The sequence below is a fragment of the Lissotriton vulgaris genome, chromosome 2_1 (genome assembly GCF_964263255.1).
Source record: "Lissotriton vulgaris chromosome 2_1, aLisVul1.2, whole genome shotgun sequence".
NCBI classification, from domain to species: Eukaryota; Metazoa; Chordata; class Amphibia; order Caudata; family Salamandridae; genus Lissotriton; species Lissotriton vulgaris.
In genome coordinates this window covers 463530631-463553119 of record NC_141687.1, presented here as the reverse complement: position 1 = coordinate 463553119, position 22489 = coordinate 463530631, and the positions used below count along the sequence as shown (strand labels likewise).

General features: G+C 45.4%; 1 protein-coding gene across 1 annotated transcript in view; it reads right to left on the bottom strand.

Moving 5' to 3' along the window:
* Positions 1–22489, bottom strand: part of HIBCH (3-hydroxyisobutyryl-CoA hydrolase) — a 1142718-nt gene that overhangs the window by 929479 nt on the left and 190750 nt on the right. Inside the window, exon 5 of the mRNA XM_086955371.1 lies at positions 2001–2081. Within this exon, the coding sequence (XP_086811497.1) occupies positions 2001–2081 (81 nt within the window). The remainder of the gene's footprint in view (positions 1–2000; positions 2082–22489) is intronic.

Here is a 22489-nt window from a genome sequence, read left to right as displayed (position 1 = left end):
CTCGACCACCAGATCTGGTATTCTGTATGCGTGGGATTTGTTCAAGTTTGAGTCCAGACGAGCGGAGGTGTCTGGGAGGTTTGTGAAAGCAGATGTCATAGCTGAGGTATGCTGGGCCAGTGTTACATCATGTTTTGAAAGTGTGGGTGATGTTTTTGAATTGTACTAGTTTGTTAATGGAAAGCCAGTGGAGCCAGAGATGTTTTATGGCATGGACAAAATGGCCAACTGACCAGGGACCCCACCTTCTAGGGAGTCCCCTGGTAAACTGATCTTATGCAGTTTCTCGTGCTCCATCTCACTTTTATTGAACTCTCCATCAGAACCTCTCTCCCTCTCTTTTCCTTTCTCCCTCTCTTTTCATCCCTCTCTATCTTCTCTCCCTCTCCAATGACATTGTATGTATTTGTGTCCCCAGGGCTATTCAATATTGTTTGGCCTCATGGAGGATTGAATGCTTAGAACATAGATAATACAATTCAAAGTTGTCACAAATAGGCTGCCCCAAAATATTTCTTGCTCAGGGCCCTAAAAATCCTTAAGATGACACTGAGTGGAGCTGAGGTGTGGTGCGATCTGAGTGTGGAATGGGAGGTCGGGAGTGATTCTAGCTGCTGAGTTCTGAATGGTCTGCGGCCCTCTAGTGACATGTTGTTCATACTCCCATAGGTGTTCCCGTAGTCCAGTCGAGCTTGCTTGTTACCAGACTAGACGGTAGTAGGAGTAGGACATTTCCCACAAAAAAAAAGAGGATTTCTCATGCTCTATGGCACGTTGTGTGTTCCTATTTGGGAACATCTTTTGAGAGATCTTTCCCTTCAAGGAGACTTTCTTGAGGGTGAAGGGGGAAACTAGGGTATTCCATAGGACCATGACAAAAAATAGCTTTGCTTGGTGCTACCTCATGGCTTTTTGGTGCATAAATGAAAATGAGCCAAAGGCCATGAAGTCCTGTTCAAGAGTAAACACCACATGTTTAGGCCATGCGGATCCAACTAGAATATTTTCTTACAGCATCTCAGCAGTGTTTAAACCCTGAAATCTTCAGATTTATTAACTGTAAAAAATGCTGAGGAATTTGGTCAATGAAGAATTTAGAGAGATCCAGACCAGCGCCAATAAGGCACGGAAAAACTGGAACTAGCACCAGGACACAACTTGGTCCCTAATGTACTCTGATGTCATCAGACTCAGTGGGAGGAGTCCTGGCTGTTTAGCCCTACCTAGAGATGCTGAGGAGCTACTGTTGGGGAAATGTTTCCAGACCAGTCTGACACCGGTAGGTTTACTAATAAGGTTAGTAATCTGTAGGTTGATGTAACCATGAGAAACTTAGGTACTTGCTTTGATTACAACCTTTCCTTCATCGATCAATTAAACATCATGGTTAACTCAACGCACTACCATCTGCCAATACTGAACAACTAACTACCATTTCTGTCTTTTCACCTCAAAGACTCATTGATTAGGGCTTCTTTTCTCCATGGCTTAGTTGCAACTCACTTCATCTTGGTTTGCCTAGTATTTTGATCAGCAAGCACCACCATTCAGAAAAAACAGCAAGGCTTGTTCTCAAACTCAAACCTCATAAACACATCAGCAAAGTACTGTAAGAGTTACAGCGATTGTCTTTATTGGCCCATGCAAACTTTAAATCCTTATGATTTACCCACAGAGCGCTTCATGGCAATGTTAGAGAGTTTAAATCAAGAGACAAGGTGGCTGAAGATTTTCCTACTTGGCCACAAGACTGTAAACGTATTTCTTAGAGTCATGACTATGACAGATTTAGAAAACAACTTAAGACTGATCTGTTGAATAGATGCTTCTCCTATAACCCCTTTTTAATGTGTTGCCTTCTCTGCACTCTGCCACCCTTACCCCACAATTGTTTGCACTTTTAATCAGCAATTATTTGTGAGCGAGTTACAATACACAAATAATGCATACTTAAAAAAGATGCCTATCCTACTACTAGACTTCATAGCATAAATACATACCAATGGCGTTGTTAAGGATATATTCTTCTCTGAAAAAGTCTTGTGCTAATCTGGTCCCAGCCTTTCCTGCATCTGTCACAGCTAAAGGTAAAGGTAAAGAGAAATGCAATCAATAGCAAAATAACAAACTCCAAAATTACCGATTAAATAAAAACAAAGGCTAAACAAACTGAATGCTAGGCATTTAGCATCAATGCAAAATGTTTTTTATTCATATTCACTTTATGAAAACACTTTACATCGACTGCTCATTCACATTCATTGTTTTCTTGCACTGCTCAAGTAATTTCCAGCTAAATTCTAGTTGTTCACTTACGTTCCAGCCTCCCATGGAATGTATTGCTGTTTTTCATTCTCATATATGGCCAGTTGTGAGTGTGAATTTGAAGAACCACGTGTGTCACATTGAATATATGGTGTCACTCAAGTATCTCAATGCTGTCATTTGTACCTCCTGGCTATATTCTGTGTTGCTAGTGACTTAGCAATATGTCATGTACAACTGTCGCTTTCTACCTCAGGGAAAAACTTCTAGTGTCTTAAGTTCACATACTTAAAGTGAGAGCAACGCTTGTCAATCTGGGATCTCTACCGGCTTGGGTCGTTGTAAAGGGTGGTGGTGGGGAGCATGGGAAGGAGAGCAGTTGAAGGGATCCAAGGCGCAGGGGCGTAAGGTTCTCCTATCTCAAAGTCTTATTAGCTCTAATGCAGTGTTTTCAGTTTTTGCCTGTTATATCTGCCCCACCTAATCAGTAGGCTGTGTAAATTCCAGTAGTATAGTATCCCAGGCTTGAGTTCCTCAGCATTCATTGTCCTGTCCCTGGGGCATTCACCAGTTGGAAGACTGTATATTTGACACAGTCTGTGAGAGGTGAGAACATGTTGAACTGCATCAACTGTAATTTGGCAGTCCTGATGTCACGCTATAATCACTATACAGTTATGGTATATAAAGGTCTAAAATAGCAACTTGCAGCAAAGGTGATAAGTGAAAAAGTTTGAATAAAATACAAAAAGCTGCTTTTTCAGAGATGGTACCATGTGCAAATCTATCCATGGAACCATTAGCACTCTATCATGTTTTCTATTTTTCAAGACTATAATATTTATCGATGCTTATTAAAAAATGCGTTTCAGATGGAATGCACACAAACATTTGCAAATCCAAAAGCACTGGCTTTTAATCTGCTAACAAACGCAAACACAGGCATAGACAAATGTGCACAGAATATATGTGCAGTGTCTCAATGCAACCTGCATCCTGTTGTACCTCTGGTGACTGTGCCCTATTTTTTAATCTCCAAGCTTAAGGGATAATATCCTTTTAGAGATGGGCTACTGGGAGGGTGTTAACTTGTGTCGGATCACTTCTGGGCACCACCAAAATCCCAAATGAAGCAGCCTGGTTCACACTTTCGGGCCACCTTACTGCTACATGTGGCATCACAGACAGATCGGAAGGATTATCGTACCCCTTCTAGGCCCTTCTGCTGGATCAGGCTGGTGGGTGGGCGGCGAAGCTATCACTGCCTCAAACTCCTCCCTAGTCACACCCACTAGCTCCAACATGATTCTCTTTAGGTGGGGAGGGAGGAAAGTGTTAGGGAGGGCAGGGTCGGCGGTCCAGCTCCTTCCATCCTCCCTCCTCACAATTCACCAACAAAAGAAATGATCCAGGAGGTGAGGATTTGAGAGGTAGGGACTCGGATAGTTCTCTGCATTTGAAGCATTGTAAGAAGAAAGAGCTGCGTGTCTGTGCCCGAGTAAGATGTCTAATGGTGTTTGGATGTTTCTTTCCCCTCACAATGCTACTCATCCCCCAGGAAGCCGTGTGAGGAAAAATAAAACAAATGCAAACTGTGCCTCACTCCTTGCTGTTGACAGAGCGTTCCTTTCTTACAGGATGCTTTTTTCTCAATCGAAGTATTGTGAGAGGAAGGACGCTTTTTGAATGTACCCTGGGCCCAGTCGCTGTTTGGATTGCTTCTTAAGCTACGAAGCAAACAATATTTCCCATTTCTGTGCTTTTTACCTCTTTGCAATATCTGTGTGAAACAGTTGTGAAACCCATGGGAGAGCCAAGAATACTATGCACTTCTGAAAGATAAACACACTTCTGAATTTAGCAAGGGGTCATTTGTATCGATTGCTCAAGGATTTCCCAAAGAAACGAATCAGGGAAATGCAAATTACTAAACATAGTGGGGGAAAAAGAGAAATAGGTGGCAAGGTTGTCATCTGTAACTTTTTTGACAGAAAGCTGATTCATAAAACTAATATCCCATTATGTCTAACAGACTCGTCCAGCATTTACAATGCAATAGGTCTCGCATTTATGCAAGTTAAGCTATTGGCATTGTGTTAGACCTTGGTTCCTTAATCTTCCTACAGTTACATCACAGTTTCATTAAGTTAGACAGCAAAATTGATACTTTCTTTTAACGAATCGAGTCTGTTCATTCCTGGGATCCTGTCACGGAATCACAACTCTCTTCTAGTAAAGCAGGTAAGTGCTGTAACAAAACCAAGTTCAGGCACAGATATTCCCCAGTGGTTAGATTTAGGCATTAAATATGGCCAGTAGTCTTATACTCTGTATATTAACATATCCCCCCCTTCTGGTGACTGGATGGCCGTAGTAGAACTCCAGTAGGGGTCTTAGGCTTGACAAGACCTGGAATGGGGAAAAGCGATTTGTTCAAATTAAGCTCCCCTGCTTCTCCTCACGACCTCTACCAGAGAACACGAGGTTAAGTCTTCCACAAGGCCCTGTTGTGTTTTCTCTGCATTGGGGTCCCGCACCAGCCCCAATCCCCTGCTTACTTGTAGGCTCAAGGCTATTAGTCTGTCAACCGGCAACTCGGAGGGCTTACTTCCTCTCTGGTGGACCTCCGAGGAGAATATTCGCTCTCACGCCAGTTCTGGAGAGCGGCCGCTACCGAGAGAGAACCCAGGCAAGGCTGCCAAAGCTCCCAGAACTCCTCAGGCCGCTCCTCCTCAGCTCCGCTGCCGATCTGCCTCACTGGTTGAGGCACCGATCCCTCCTCTGGGCCTGCGCGATCAGAAGACACACGGCGCAGTGCCGCCTCCTCCGTGATGCCAGGACTGCGCGGGTGAGAGGCGCCTCGCTAGCGCGCCGCCCCTTCAGCGAGGAAGACAGGCCCTCACTAGGCCTGCGCATAGATGAGACGCTTCAAGGCTGTTCCGCCCCTTCAGCAAGGATGACAGCTGGGACGGCGCCAAGGTCGGGGAAAACCTCGAAGTCGCAGTGCCGCTACCACCGCGATCCTCTCATCGAAGGCAGCGGAGCAGGCAGCACCTCCTCCTGCTGCTGACTCAGGGCGAAAACCCCATTACCCACACGGGGCACCTTCAGGACCGGGGTCTCGGGTCAGGTGTCTGCTTTCCCCCGGCAGTCTACGGCACAGGTGAGAGGGGACAGGCCCACACAGGGATAAGTCTACTAGAGGACGGGGGGGAATCAAGAACTCCCAGTCTTCCACTCACCCCCGGAATTATCCAGTGGCCTCGGGGCAGCTTTCACCCTCAGAGATTAGACGAGGCGAGACTTCTTCTTCAGCACAGGCCCCGGCAATTATTTAGATAAGCTAAGTGTGAGTGACAGCTCCTCTCCTCGCATGGAAACACCAAAGCAGGACTCGTTAGGTACTCTTCTTAGGCAGGGTCAGGTCTACGGGTAAGGGGCGATGAGAGTGGTAAGGAAGCAACCCACCAGCGAAGTCAACCCTCACAGTGCCCTATCTCCCCCTGACACCACAGCCTGTACTCCTGCTAGCCCTCAGATACTCAAAATGGCCGCCCAGCTTCTGTCCTTTTATATCCTGGGCTCTGGTCACTGGAATCAGCTGGAAGGTTCTAGAGTTTCCCCATTGAAGTCCTATGGCTCAACCTCTGAGGTAATCAGTTGTGACAGTTGCCAGCCACCATTTTGTGTGACTAAATTTTCACCATTATCAGGATACACCTAGTCCTCAAAAAGTTATAGGGACAAGGTAGCACCAAACCCCTAGGACAACACCAAAAATTTCCAGAGAACATAAAAATGAAAAGTACTAGGAGGCAAAAAGGGACATAATAAATAAATAATAGGAGGGACCACCCAAAGGGCTGACAGGTCTCACACATTGTAAATGACAATACCTTAGGTTTTAAAAACAATAATAAAATGGCATTGTTATTTGCAATGTCAACAGCTCAAACTCGCGTAGTGCGAGACCTATTGTATTGCAAATGCTTGTTTTAAAAGCAATTTCTGTAGTGTGTATTCTGGGAAGGGCTCCAGCATCGAGCTGCACTCCCTCTCACCTCTGCGATGAGTCAATATAACGAAGTACCCCAAAAAAGAGAAAATGTGTTCACCGACTAATAAACTTGCAGTTCACTGTGATGTTTTTTACTTCCTACTAAGGGCAGGAAAAAGGCTCTGTGCATTACACTTTATGAAAATACATTAAACACTATCTGGTGAACTCACAGCAGCTTTCGCCACCACTAAGTCCTGATTTCAGAAAATGTGCCTCGTTGCAGGCCACAACAGTTTGAAAAAGACGGCAGGAAGTCCACAGTCCTCAAACGTCTAACTTTCAGAGAATCTTTCAACGTAACGTGGCGCGATACACTAAAAGCTACTAAACAAACACATGAAATGAAAAGTTCAACTAATTTTCAAAGGAAAAGAAAAATCACTAATCTACCAATTATTAAACTATTATCTATTACACTAAAAGGAATTAGTTACTTACCTGTATACTTTAGTTCTCCAGTATTATCTTTCATAGATTAACATGCTTGTATCTTCCCCGTCGTCATGGTGGGAGTCTCACGGTAACAGAATGACCAAAGCAGTATCATAGAGAAGAAAAAACTGCATAGAAAAGCCCATAGGGACTGTATTATTAGGTAACCAGACCTCCTCATTGTTTGGTCCAAAAGTCAGCCAATTAGCATTACTGCCATGACCTCACACTCCCCAGCAAAACCTTCCTGCCTCAGATTTCCAGGCCCAAGTGTGAGACATGGATAAATACCGAGAAAACAGGTTCTACCTGGGAAACGGGGAGGTGGGCGGGTGCATGTGAATCTATGAAAGATAATACTGGAGAATTATAGTGTACAGGTAAGTAACGAATTCCTTCTCCAGTAATATATCTTTCATAGATTCACATGCTTGTATCAGAGTAGCAAGTAGTACCCAAAACCTGGAAGCCGTTTGTCTGCTCGTGCTGCCGTTACTGCCGTGGTTAATTGACCATTAATCTCTGAGGAGCATTGTTGCCTACTGCGGACCCGCCCGCCAGTCTCCAGCTGCTCCCTTGCTCTCTCACCAACTGGAGCGGGAGCCGCCGGGAGGAGACCGGCGAGGGGCAGGACCACAACCCCCAGCAGCCCTACTGGGGTCCGCCTCATCTGAAAGCGCCAGGAGGCGCATAAATACGGCGTCACCACTACAGCGAGTGGAAGCCGTTTGTCTGCCCGTGCTGCCGTTACTGCTGTGGTTAATTGACCATTAATCTCTGAGGAGCATTGTTGCCTACTGCGGACCCGCCCGCCAGTCTCCGGCTGCTCCCTTGCTCTCTCACCAACTGGAGCGGGAGCCGCCGGGAGGAGACCGGCGAGGGGCAGGACCACAACCCCCAGCAGCCCTACTGGGGTCCACCTCATCTGAAAGCGCCAGGAGGCGCATCAATACGGCATCACCACCGTCTCGCGGGACGCCGGGCGAAGCCCGGGCCAAGGGCGGGCCCGTCCTAGCCCGTCACAGACCGGAGGAGACTGGGCTGGGGCCATTCTCCAACATCTAATATAAGGTAATCCTCTAATAAAGGTATTATACGCTGCCCAGAGAGGGAATATACAGTACTCCTGCTGTATAATTCTTAGTAAATTGACACCTGTTATTCGCCCTGTCAAACTACACATAATGTCATCAAGGGGATCCAGAAGTAAAACACTCAAAAACAAGGCGAAATCTGTAGGCCCTATAGATCAATTCATTACTAAAGTCAACCAAACCATCAATCAAACCGTAATGTTGATTGACCGACGAGTCTCTTACGAATTAGATCAAGCAAGACGCTCGTCAATGGGTCTATTGGCCCAAGCACAAACGCCAATTTTACAACCAATAAATATATCCACGCTGGAAACACGCGCGGATATTCATGTCATTCCCAATTCAGTTGACTTGTCAGTATCCTCACTATTGTCGGATTCGCAATTGACCCAGGGCCTTGAGCAAACTCCTGACATCTTTGCGAGCCCGCAGTTACTGGAAAGCGATCCTACACAGAGCGAATCAAGGGGGTTAAGGGAGGGTGCAATCCGGAAACACCCGGAACATAAAGAAAAAATTCCAAAAAACCAAGATATCAAAGATACCGCAACCTCCGAAACTTCACAATATAATCTACATTTAAATAAACCTCGTGATCCTAACAAAACTAATGAGCAAAGTCAGAACAACATCAAACTCATTGAAATAACAGAACCTAACAGAAATATTAACCCTGACGTTGTTGTGGTCGATGACCACCCAAACAGAGTTAATCCCAATAAGACTCACACAGAAAATTTAGTATCCCTTCCAGTAAAAAGTAATAAAAAAGTCGAGCCACAACACTCTTTGATGAAAGAGATAGCTGAAATAGTTAAATATCAGCTACAACCAATTCAAAAAAGCCTCGAAATTATTGAGAAGCAAGTAGCAATACTAGTCGCCATCTCGAAAAAATCCTCAAACCCAAGAACCCAAGGTCTCCCAAATTTGGGCGGACCTAAGTCCGCATTTAATAATGCAAAGCCCACTAACAACTTAGGACAACCAGCTAATAACAACACGGCTGTAATAAACACCCCAACCGTAAAGTCAAGAGACCCTGTGAAAAACTTAAATAACTCACCTGCCATATCAAAAACCAAGACCCCCCAAGAACCCCCCAAGAAAGTTCTAGGCTCATAAAACCCGCCGCCAGCAAACGTTCCCCCTAGACCACCCGCAACAACCAGCCCCCACCATGAACAATCCCAGAGGTACAATACTAAGCCAGAACGTACAAAGAAGAGATGGCCCAAACTAGTAAACCTCCCACCGGAGGCTGCCCCTTTCGTAGCTATTTTAACAGGGGTTCCAGAACTAAGCAATGACACAGACGAACCAACCTGGTCCTTACTAAATAAAACCCGTCACTGGCTGAATATTAACAGACCAAATCAGCATAATCATGTTACTAGAATTACTACAGTAAGAAGGGCCTCATGGATAGGTCATCAACAAAAAACTATCCCGGGCGACTGTATAATAGTCAACTTTGAGCACCCCTGTGCAGTGGATTACATCTGCTCTTGGGACTCACTAGGAAGCAGCGGAGGAATAAACGTAAAACGTCTATCATTTTTCTATCCTCGACAAGGTCATCACTCTGAGGGCCCTAATTGGCCCTCAAACTGGTCTTGGAACCAGCCTGAGTATGGACAAAGAAGCTGGAGCCAGGGAGATTGGGGTTACGGAAACAATCAAAGAGGCTGGTCCCAGGGAGAATGGGGGCATGAAAACAAAGATCGGGGTGACTGGAACATCTATGGCAGGAGGGTCCAACAACTACCATACAGGGAACCATGGGGTGGAATACCAACTTTCAACAGCTATAGCTGCTTAGAGATTGTTGACTGACCACCACTACAGAAGCATGTCACAACTCCCTTGCCTAACAACAGTCTCACCCAACAAATCAGCTAAGTACCCCAAAAGTATTACATCTAATAAGGATCCTTATTCATCAACTACCTGGTCACACGAATTAACAGTGACGACAAAAACTCAAATAATGGCAAATCGGACACAAGAGCTGCAACACCCTTTCAAGGCCCATACCAGATCTCCCACATCTTCACAAACTGGTTCAGAGGCACAGGAAAGCGTCCCAAATCCGGCACCTGAATCACAACCTACCCAACCTGAAGAAATCAGCGCTCAGAGCACGACACCCGTCGCAATTGGCGACAACTCCGACAAGAGGCTGCTATTCTGGAACGTGGCGGGGCTAGCTACAAAACACTCTGAAAAAAGCTTCCTTAACTTGGTAAACTCGAGTGATGTAATTTGCCTTCAGTGGACGTGGCTTAATGACCCAATCCATCTTTTGGGCTATAAAACATACTTCTCTCAAGCCATAAAATCCAATTCAGGCAGAAGTAAAGGATGCCTAATAATATACATCTCCAACCTCTGGCCTTGCCGTGAAATAACCCCCGTAATGTTAGATCAGAATTTCCAGATTATTAACATTCGCGGAATCAAACAAGAGGTTTACACTATTATCAATTTCTATAACAACATGAGCCTAATAGAGTTGACTAAGGCCCTAAATGAAATTTTCCACCTAACGAACGATCTTAAAACAAAACACGCTAAGGATTTCCACACAGTAATTTGGGGAGGGGACTTTAATCTCCACTTATGTAACAGAAGTGACACCTCCATTTGTGGGATCACAGATGAAGAAGGAAACTGTTTAACCCACTTTACCCACACTACAGAGGGCAGTAACATACAGGCCATCATGACTCGTTTAGACATTGGGTTTGCTAACATGATAAAAACGCCCACAACTGAATTCACTCCAACTTTTCACGGCAGAGGTTTTGAAACTCTAATAGACTATATATTAGTATCCATAATCAAAGCAATAAATATTAAGACCTTTGAAGTGCTCGACAACGCACTCAGTGATCACTCCCCTATTAGAATGACGTTTCAGGAACCTAAACACTGGAAGAAACCAGACAAGGCGCATCCTAGTCTGCTACACCAGCAAGTACTAACATTGGACAGATTAAACGGCTACACCTTAAAAGGGGGTAAAATAGATCAGGAAACCACTAATACAAGAATAATTAAAACATGCAGAAATGAAATAGATAGATGCTTAGATCCTTCCACAACTCCAATCGAAATCCTGACCAATTACAATGACATTGTGGAAAATATAAGAAAAGAATTAACTAAGCCCAACACACAAAACAGGACCATAAGAAAGGGATGGTTCACCACGGAATGCACAAAAGCCTATTCTGATTTAAAGAGGGCTCTAGCCAAAAAAGAAAGAAATATAGAAGAGGTGATCAAATTAAGGAAGGTCTATACGCTTGCAATTCGACAAAGAAAAAAGGACTTACAAGCAAACCTATGGACCGAACTACAAAAAAGCAGCACTCAAAAAGATAGTGCTGCTTTTTGGCAGATAGTGAAAACTCCCTTCTTAACAGAAAACAACGATGTCCCTTCATTAGATGTTGCCATAAACGCAGGGGATTGGGTGCAACATTTTTCAGGGGTTTTCAGTGAGGACAAACTCATAGATTCAATTCACCCGGACGCCCTTCCGCTGGTGAAATACCCATTAGCTATTCATTTCACAATTAATGAAACGATGAAGGCCATAAAAATTGCAAAATCAGGCAAAGCACCAGGTCCAGGTTCGGTTCCTATGGACCTCTACAAATATCTACCTGACCTTTGGTGCCCGCTCCTTACTAAAGTATTAAATGCGGCAAAGGAGATTGGTCTCCCTGATTCCTGGTCAACTTCGATACTCGTCCCCATTTTTAAGAAGGGTAACAGAGACAGCCCCTCCTGTTACCGTCCCATCTCCCTCCTGGACTCGATCGGAAAAATGGCAGGGCGCATACTTCTTGATCGTCTCCAGGAGTGGTCGACAGAACACGGGGCAATTTCGGACCTACAATATGGGTTCAGGACGGGACTGAACCCAGTGGACCAGGTCCTAAATCTAACACTACTGGCCGGAAAGTACGTAGACGCAAAAAGATCCTCTCTACACATGGTTTACGTTGACCTCACAGCAGCGTGTCGAACACTCAAACTATGGTCAATAATGTTGCAAATGGGGATTGATCCACCAATAGCTGATTTCCTCCGTGAACTATATACCGGAGCCACGGGAAAGGTGAGATTTGGGACAGGTGGTCAGCTAACTGACGGTTTTCTAATACAGAAGGGGGTCAGACAAGGGTGCGTGCTGGCCCCTTTCTTATTCACGCTCTACAACAACGGGCTAGAGGCTACAATGTTAAAGGATGTAAAAGATCTTCCAGAAGTCGGTCGTCGGCAGATTCCAGCATTACTATATGCCGACGACGCGGTAATCCTCGCCCGAACCCCAGTCCAGCTCCAACGGGTATTGAACAACTATTCCTCCTTTATGACCAGCTTGAGCCTAAAAGTCACTATAAAGAAAACATATGTGATGCACGCTGGCACTAAGGGGAAAAAATCAAAGAAAATTTATGTGGATAACTCACCCCTTGAAAGAACAAACACGTATCCCTACTTAGGTATCATCATCGATGAGGCATTTAAATGGAAGGAAGCCATCAACTCCCGCAAACTGGCCCTCATAAGAACTGTCGGCGCATTAAAGGCTTTCTCCCTTCGGCTCGGTAAAAGACCTCCGACCGAGATGATAAAGATATACAATGCTAAATGCATCAGCACAGCAACTTTTGGAGCAGGGGTCTGGGGAGCGGCAAACGTAGACCAGCTCCAAAAAGTTGAAAACTCTTTCCTAAGATTTTTATTGGCTGTACCGAAAAGCACAACTACATATGGGTGCCATCTCGAACTCGGTGTGGATTACATTTCCGACATTATTAAAATCCAACCGATCATGTTGTGGCGCAGAATCTGGGCAACGGATTAATGCCAGCTCACAAGAACAATAGTTCTGGATTGTATGAAACTTGAGAACATGAGAAAGATAAGATGGTTGGTCTATGTGAAAACATTCCTCACAGACATCGGATATGCAAGATTTTTTGACGACCCCTTGTCGGTAGCAGACATATCAAAAAAAGAACTAAAAACACTTTGTCTGTCTCACCTATCTCAGCTGCGGTTGTTGAGCGAAATAGGGAAGCCATCAGTCCAGCAATGTCTATTAATACAGTTTGTCCCCACTAGTCAACCATATTTACAGTATAATTTAACCCAATATGAAAGATATCTCCTTACCCGTTTTAGGTTTAATTTATATCATTACATGGTTTTATTTCCTAACCAAAACGATTGGTCACATAATGTTTCTGTCTGTCCTTGCGACCTAATGTCTTCACAGTCCACAATTCATGTTCTCTTTTTTTGCAAATTCTACATACCACTACGTAGGCGGTGGATAATACCACTATTAAAGGTCTTAAAGATCCTTTAACGCCGCCCGGCCTATTTGGCCCTACAGTTTTTGGAAAACAACTTGATGGCAAAATCTGTTGCACAGTTTCTTAAATTATGTGTTAGGCACCGAATGAATTTATGAATCCTGACTGAATAGCCTTTCCGAAATAAGATGGACTGCTAAAAATATGTTTTTATAATATCTTTCGAAACCTGAAAGAATGTGAATTTTAAAATAACCTTTTTATTGTGTTTTTATGTACTTTTATGGCTTTCAAAATAACGGAAACCGAATAAAGATGATTTGATTTGACCTGGAGCGTTTCCATGGTAAAACTCAGTAGTATGGTTCTGCTGTGTAGATACCTTAAAATATAATCTAAATATATGCAGAGCAGATAATATTAAAACAGAACAACAGTAGAAGAGTACATGATACGTTATTCACAGAAAGACTTATTACACCATCTATATTAAAATATATATACTGCACATAATATCAACACAGAGTAAAGAATACCTTATTGGAACAGATGTCTCAGTACAGCGTGTCCCACTGCTGTGTCCTCTTTCCACGCAGTGTCCAGACAGTAGTGCCTGGTAAATGAATGCACACTCCTCCACGTTGTCGCTCTGCAGATGTCAGGCAGAGACACTCCTGCAAACAATGCCGTAGATGTCGCCATCTTTCTTGTCGAGTGAGCATTCACCCTGGAACGCAGCAGCTTTCCAGCTTTTTCATGACATTTAATGATTGCCAACGATATCCAAATAATCAACAAAGACCACCTGAAACAGACATACAATACATATTCCGATGGTGTTGGAATACACTCAGTGTGTTAAAATACCCCTCACACACCAAAAGGGCCCTTGGTGTCATGCTTCATCATCGGGGTCTTCCCGCCCCCGCTGCGGGACGGGGCAGTGCTGCGACAAGCGGCTACGCCGGAGCACCTTTTAATTGTGAGTACTATGTGAGTGATAATGGAGTGAGTGTCAGTGAGGTCAGAAGTGATGAACAGTGAAATTAAAGTTAAAAAATACCTGGCCTGGTGTTTAGAAAAAATTATTTAATAGGCACTGGCTGGTATCGTTAAAAGGGGTGAGGCGGAGTGCAAGATCGGGTTACTAGTCTTGCTCTCCTGTGTGGGTCAACATGTTTCGGGGCGACATGCCCCTTCGTCAGGACCGGGATGTATAGATCCCCCTGTCACTCACTAATGCGCTCCCACAGATAGAGAGTGTTGTGTTTGATCAATGTGTATAAATAATTTAAATACACGTGAAAGAAGCTCGGTCAGTAATACTGATGATGTAAGCTTATTGAATGATGAGACAATGCCCCATGAGCCAAGCTGGGCGAAGGGTATAGAGGTATATTACCACGGAAGCCACTGACGAAGGAGGAAGCACTGAGGTGTGGGGGTTGATTGGACCCTCTATACCCTTCGCCCAGCTTGGCTCATGGGGCATTGTCTCATCATTCAATAAGCTTACATCATCAGTATTACTGACCGAGCTTCTTTCACGTGTATTTAAATTATTTATACACATTGATCAAACACAACACTCTCTATCTGTGGGAGCGCATTAGTGAGTGACAGGGGGATCTATACATCCCGGTCCTGACGAAGGGGCATGTCGCCCCGAAACATGTTGACCCACACAGGAGAGCAAGACTAGTAACCCGATCTTGCACTCCGCCTCACCCCTTTTAACGATACCAGCCAGTGCCTATTAAATAATTTTTTCTAAACACCAGGCCAGGTATTTTTTAACTTTAATTTCACTGTTCATCACTTCTGACCTCACTGACACTCACTCCATTATCACTCACATAGTACTCACAATTAAAAGGTGCTCCGGCGTAGCCGCTTGTCGCAGCACTGCCCCGTCCCGCAGCGGGGGCGGGAAGACCCCGATGATGAAGCATGACACCAAGGGCCCTTTTGGTGTGTGAGGGGTATTTTAACACACTGAGTGTATTCCAACACCATCGGAATATGTATTGTATGTCTGTTTCAGGTGATCTTTGTTGATTATTTAGACGTTCATAAGAGGAGGATTAGCCCACCGCGGTGCCTTGTTGCACCACCTCTTCACTCCCTTTGTTGATATTTTTGGTGCCAACGATATCCATCTGGCAATACTCAGTCTTGACAGAGGCAGTCCTTTCCTCTGACCCTCAAATGCAACAAGTAATTGTTTCGATTTCCGAAATGTCTTTGTTTGCTCAATGTAGAATTTCAAACACCTGGATATATCTAGGAAATGCAGAGCACGTTCTGCATCAGAAGAGGGATTGCTGAAAAAAGTAGTCAAAATAATTGGTTCATTAAGATGGAACAAATTTGGAACCTTGGGTATAAATTTCGGGTTTGTCCTTAGTATCACTCTGTCCTGTCGAAATTGGAGAAAAGGCTCTTCCACTGAGAAGGCCTGAATCTCACTAACTCTCCTTGCCGAGGTGAGTGCTAGAAGCAGAGCTGTCTTCCATGAGATAAATTGTATGTCTACCTTGTGTGTAGGCTCGAAAGGCGGCCCCATCAGTTGTGCCAAAACTGTGTTGAGTTGCCATGGTATTGGCGGCCGTTGAATGGGTGGAAAATCTCTAAAGAGCCCCTTGACAAATTCCTTGATTAGTCTGTGAGACCAAATAGATGGCTCACCTGGCGTCCTCCTGAATCTTGATATTGCCGCCAAATGCACATTTACTGAGGCATGAGAGAGTCCTGCTTTTGATAATGACAGCAGGTAAGGTAAAATACTTTCAGGTGGTACTGTAAGTGGGTGAAGATCTTTACCAGCGCACCAGTGACAGAAACGTGTCTATTTTGCTGTGTACGTTTTGTTCGTAGACATAGCCCTGGATTGCGATAATATATCCCTGCAATCTTGTGGTATGATCATGGCCTGGAATTCTCGCTCATGAGGTTCCATGCTGACAATTTTAGCGATGTCAGGTCTGGATGTAGAATCTGGCCGTTGTTCATTGATATGAGGCTCTGGTACGTCGGGAACTGCCACTTGTTGCCCTTTGAAAGTTGTAGCAGGTCTGAAAACCATGCTTGTCTCGGCCAAGCTGGTGCCATCAGAATTATCTGACATGGTTCCGATCTTATCTTGCGAAGCACTCTTGGAATCAAAGGAAATGGTGGAAACGCGTAAGCGAACATTCCCGTCCAGTTCAGATGAAACGCATTTCCTTTTGAATTTTGTTGAGGGTACCTGGACACAAACTGTTCGCACTTTGAGTTGTCCCGAGTCGCGAACAAATCTAACGTTGGTGTGCCCCATTTTTGAAACACTCTGTGAAGCTGGGTGTTGTTCAGCTCCCACTCGTGCGACACATTCTTCGTGTGACTTAAGACATCTGCTCTTGTATTGAGAATGCCCTGAATATGTTGTACTTGGATAGAGATGTCGTGCCTTATCAGCCATTTCCAAATCCTTTGCGCTAGTATGGAAAGCTGTTTGGACCGTGTTCCCCCTTGTTTGAGGAGATAAAACATTGTTGTTGTGCTGTCTGTCTGCACAAGCACAGACGATCCCTAAATTCTGGGGAGAAAAGCTTGAAGCCCCAGAAACACCGCCTTGAGCTCCAACATATTTATGTGAAGTTGCGCTTCCCATTCCGACCAGAGCCCCTGGATTTCCAGCTCCTGAAGATGCGCACCCCATCCTTGCAACGAAGCATCTGACGTCATCACATGTTTGTGGCTCTGGAGTTCGAAAGACAGACCCTGGTTCAAGTTCTCCCAAATCTTCCACCATGACATGGCCACCTTCATTCGATGAGATATGATGATCCGATCTTCGAATATTCCTTTTGATTGAACCCACTGCTCGTCTAGCTGTTCCTGTAAAGGTCTCATCCGAAGACGGCAGTTTGGAACCAGTGGGATGCAAGATGATATCCTTCCTAACAAGGATTTGTATATCCTCACAGAAGTGAACCGTTTTGCTTGCAGAGAGGTTGCTAGGCCTATAATTTTCCTGATCCTTTCCTCCGAAGGATATGCTGTCGCTTCCTTTGTGCATATCCATGCTCCTAGGAATTGAATGCCTTGTGCTGGGGACCAGATATTACTTTTTTAAGTTGGTCCTCAGGCCTAACCGTTGAAACAGTCTGATGCAGCAATGTAGGAATGTCTTGGCCTTCTTGAAGGATGGACCTGTCACAAGCCAATCGTCGCGATATGGGTAAATGCAGTGACCCTTCAACCTTAAGTGGGCGCCCACCGAGGCCATGCATTTCGTAAATACCCTTGGGCCGATTTGAGGCCGAATGGCAACACTTTGAATTGAAAATGGCGACTCTCCACAACAAATCTCAGATACTTTCTGTGCTTTCGATGGATTGGGATATGGAAGTATGCATCCATGAGATCCAACGAAGCAATGAAGTCCTTTCTCTTCAGCATAAGAAGGATCTCTTGCAGCGAGAGCATCCAAAAGGGATTTTTCTTTATATATTGATTTAGATCCCTCAAATCCAGTACCTGTCTCCATTTTGTTGTTTGCTTCTTTTTGATGAGGAAGAAATGTGAATAAAAGCCTTTCCCTCTGTGATGCCGAGGTACTTCCTCTATAGCCCCCTTTTGTAGGAGTGAAAGGACCTCCTTTTGCAGCTCCTGTGCATGTTGATGGTGCTTGAACACCGGGGGGGGGGGTGATCTGGTGGTATTTGAACAAACTCTAGGGTATGGCCCTTGGTTATCACGGTCAAAACCCACCTGTCCGATGTTATGGACAGCCAATTTCTGAAGAATAGAGACAGATAGTGGTCTTTTTCGGGAACTTGCTGAGTGGAGAGCGCCATCATGGGATCATTGTCGTCTATTAGACTGCTGATTCTTTCCTCTGTTGGAAGACTTGCCTCTGGACTGCTGCTGAAAGGAAGAGTTTGAAGATCTATATTGTTGACCCGTATTGTATTGCCTATAGTTCTGCTGGTTATAGGGTTGATATCTGTTGGATTGATAAGTGGATCGCTGATTGAATTGGCCTCTTGTACCTCTTCTGCGAAAGGACTGAAACCTTCCTTGTTGCAGGGACCCCAGTGCTCTGGCGGTATCTGTATCCGACTTGATGCCCTGCAGGGCCTCATCCATATGTTTGCCAAATAGATATTCGCCATCGAAGGCCATGTCGACAATCTTCGCCTGCACTTCCGGTCGGAACGAGGTTGCCTTCAACCAACCCTGTCTCCGGAGGGAAACTGCTCCCGCCATCTGTCTAAAAGCCAATAGATTCCGAGGCTGATTTCGCTCCATCACGAAGGATAGCAGCTCCTTCTTCCTTCTTGTCTTCCGGGAGTGCAGCTAAAATGGGCGCCAAATCCGACCACATTTGTCTGTTAAAGCGGCTGAGTAGAGCCATAGAATTGGCTGCTTTAATAGTAGAGGCTGCCATCACTGCAAACCTTTTTCCAGCTCCGTCCATTCTCCTTCCCTCCTTGTCTGGCGGTACCATAGAGGTAGAAAAGGGGTTTTTGGAGTTCCTTTGCGCCGCTTGTGTCACCATCGACTCTGGTTTAGGGTGTCCTATCAGGCAGGCCGGAGAAGACTCTGGAGCTCTGTATTTCTTTTCGATTCTAGGAACCGAAACCGCAATTGAAGCCGGCGTCTTCAAAATTTTTAGACCCTCATCCCAAATATGTTGGATGATTGGGATTGATCGCGAGGTCTTCCTAGCGTCGTCTTTGAAGTCGCATAAGAAACATTCAGTTTCTTGAACCTCCATCTCTAGATCGGATCTTTTAGCTGCTTTCTCTATAATGTAATGGAATCCTTCAATATCTTGAGGAGGAGAAGTGTATGGCGCCGGGGTTGGCGAGGGGGCTGACAGCAAAACATACTCATTCCATTCCTGGCCTCCCGAAGTATCCTGTGTGAGTTCACCCTCCTCAGTTGATCATCATCGTCTGTATCCGTCAGGTCAGCTCTGATTGTCACCACTGGTGGTGAACGTAGAGGCTGCGTTGGCTGTGTAGTTTGGGCCCTCGGAGTTTGGGGTGCAGGTGCCGGTGTAGATGACAGAGGCACATTTGCCTCTGGAAAACGAAGATAATAGTCATTAATCATAAGCCTCAGGTCAGATACTAGAGATGCAGGCATAGAGATGGATTCTTCTCTTGCTTCTTCCTTCTGTTCTCCATCCTCACCGTAGTCACCAGTGTCCTGGAAAGATTCATATCTTGAAGACTTTGACTGGGCCTGCTCCTTAAATGAAAAGACTTCCTCCTCATCTGTGCCCTGGCTATTTATTTTAAGTTGTGATGGACTATAGGCCACTCCAGACGAATCCTCATGATCTGAGTCTTGCTCCAGCAGGCTGGACGGAGGCAGAGGAGAAATTTGCGTCCACGACGTGAATTCCGCTGACTTACTTATCGTCGACGATCCCCTCGACGATTGAAATAAACAGATGGAGATTAAAGTCTTCGACTTTGGCGATTCAAAGGACTTCGCCGTCGAAATCACACTCAACGTCCACGCAGTCATCGTTGACGGAGCCATCGTCGTCGGAGCCACAGTCGACGGGGCCATCGTCGTCGTCAGAGCCATCAGGATCTCCGTCGTCGAGCTCGTCGACGTCGTCGTCGACGAGGTCGTCGTCGACGAGGTCATCGACGACGGTTTTCTCGTCGACGGGATAGTCACACTCGTCTACGTAGTCGTTGTTGACACTGACTTAGTTCCTGTCGTCGACGCCGCTGTCGTCGTAATAGTCATCGTCGACGCTGAAGTCGTCGACGGGGCTGGTGTTTTTACCTCAGATTTTGAAGCAGAAATCCTGGAACTGGTCGCCGGAGCAGAAGATGCCCCTTTCTGACCTGACAACTTCTTGAGATGAGTATGAGGTAGAGAAGACGCCTCCTTCCCCTTAGATTTAGACTTTTTAGGCTCCACCATCTCTTCAGAATGTGAGGCCTTCCTCTATTTTGGTGTTTGAGTAGCAGACTCCTCAACAGAATCTGAATCTGATGCGGCCTTCCTTTTTTGAAACCACAGCAGCAGACGAGCCTCTCGTTCCCCCACATTTTTAGCAGAGAAGGTTCTACAATATTTACAATCCTTGGCAATATGCTTTGGATGAAGGCAGTATAAGCAGTCCTTGGTGAGGGTCTTCAGAGAAAAGCCTAGCCTTTCCACAGGATCTGCAAGGTCTGAAAAGCCTCTTTTTAGAGCTCTCAGCCATTATAAGGTAAAATAAGTGATAGACAATACCTTATCCAGAAGAAAAATTCAGTTGAAAAAGGCCAAAAGTTCAGACTTGAAATACAAAACTCATGAGCTCATGGAGACTCCTTCCTCACACAAAGGCGGTTGGAAATCTGAGGCAGGAAGGTTCTGCTGGGGAGTGTGAGGTCAGGGCAGTAATGCTGATTGGCTGACTTTTGGACCAAACAACGAGGAGGTCTGGTTACCAAATAATACAGTACATATGGGCTTTTCTATGCAGTTTTTTCTTCTCTATGATACTGCTTTGGTCATTCTGTTACCGTGAGTCTCCCACCATGACAACGGGGAAGATACACGCATGTGAATCTATGAAAGATGTAATACTGGAGAATCTTTGGTTCCGGAATAGCTGCTAGCCGAAAATCACTTCAGTGCCTAATCAGGGTTAATAAGCACTACATAAATACAATTAGCATCTTATTACTTCTTTACTGTAAATGGGAGTCTGCACTGTGGTGATACTAAAAATCAAAAGTAAATTCCCAATCAGGGACGCACAGACATCCTCAAAACAAGCATTGGCATAGCCAATAGGTCTTGCCTTTTGGACCTAATAAGTGTTTAGCCATGCAACAGTTGATGTTGTTGCACCAAGGATATTGTGCTTCATAACGTAATACTTATAAGGTCCCAAAGACGAGACCTATTGGCAATGCCAATGCTTGTTTTCTATTGATGGAAGATGCAACTCTGAGTGTAGCTGTCATTTGTATACTGATAGGCAATGCCCGTCCTGGTGTTTAAATATCCTGCCATGTGCAGCTCGTCCTTGCCCTGCTTATTTAAGTGCCTACTAGCCAAGGTGTTGTTTGTAAGAACTTGCACCTGTTCCCTCTTGACTGATTGGAGTAACGCCTTTAGTGCCAAGCGATTTACACACATCCCATACAAAATCATGGGGTGGTGGCTTTCCGCCACAGAGCAGGGTCCTCTGATCTCCACCTCACCCAGATGACCTCCCCAAACCAGCAATGATTCATCAGTCTTGACCATTGGCTATGGGAGATGCGGGAAGAGGGGTCAGAAGCCGGTCCAACAAACACCACTGCAGATCTTTTGCAGTATCCTCTGACATCAGATGGAATCTGAGGGGGTTCCTTTGATACCAAGCCCACTGAGACTTAAGAACTCACTACAGAGCCCGAAATAGCCATCAAGCTAGCTGGATGTAGGTGGCCAAGAAGCCTCAGAAAAATGTTCACTGAGACCCAGGAGAAGGGGTGAAACATCAGTAGCACAGCCTGAATATCAGGTACTCGTTGAGGTTGAGGGAAATCAAGAAACAGCACTGTGCCCAGGATGGCCCCAATGAAAGGGAGCCTCTGTGAAAGAGTCAGGTGTGACTACAGCAGGTTGCCTCAAAACCATAAGGAAGCCAACAGGTCAGCCATAATCTGGAGGTGGTTCACAACTGTTTGATGCAAACCTGCTAAAACCAATGAGTAGTTGAGATACGGGAAGAGAAGAATTTCCAACCTCTTCAGATGGGAAGCAGCCACCACCATTATTTTCGTGAACACTCAAGGTGTACTGGTGAGGTCAAGGCGGAGGGAGCAGAAAGATATGAGGGATTTTGACACACCGGCGCTGGTTGAGGGGAAGACTGCGGCCACGCCCACCACCTTCAGGCCACGCCCCTTTCCAAAATAAAAACATGTGCTTCCCCCGGAAGCGCAGCGGACGGGCGCAGCGGGCGCGCCTAAGGCAAGCCCGTCTGCGCCCGTCCCCGACCGGATCGCGCCCAGCGCCAGCCATGCTGCCTGTGCCCGTTCACACAATCAAAGGATAGTCTGGACCAGTGCTGAGCTACGGTCGTTGAACGTCGCCACTCCTTGTCAGTCGCCTGAGCTCAATCTGACGACTCTGGATCTACCCCCCTATTTCCCACGTTGCCAAAAGTCACTCGGCGACGTCTCTCCCCAAATAGTCACACCTCTCAAAACAGCAAGTCGACTATCACTCAACACTTCCACTACTCACTTTAGGATCGGGCTACTTAATTGCAGATCCCTCCCCAAGCATGTTGATGA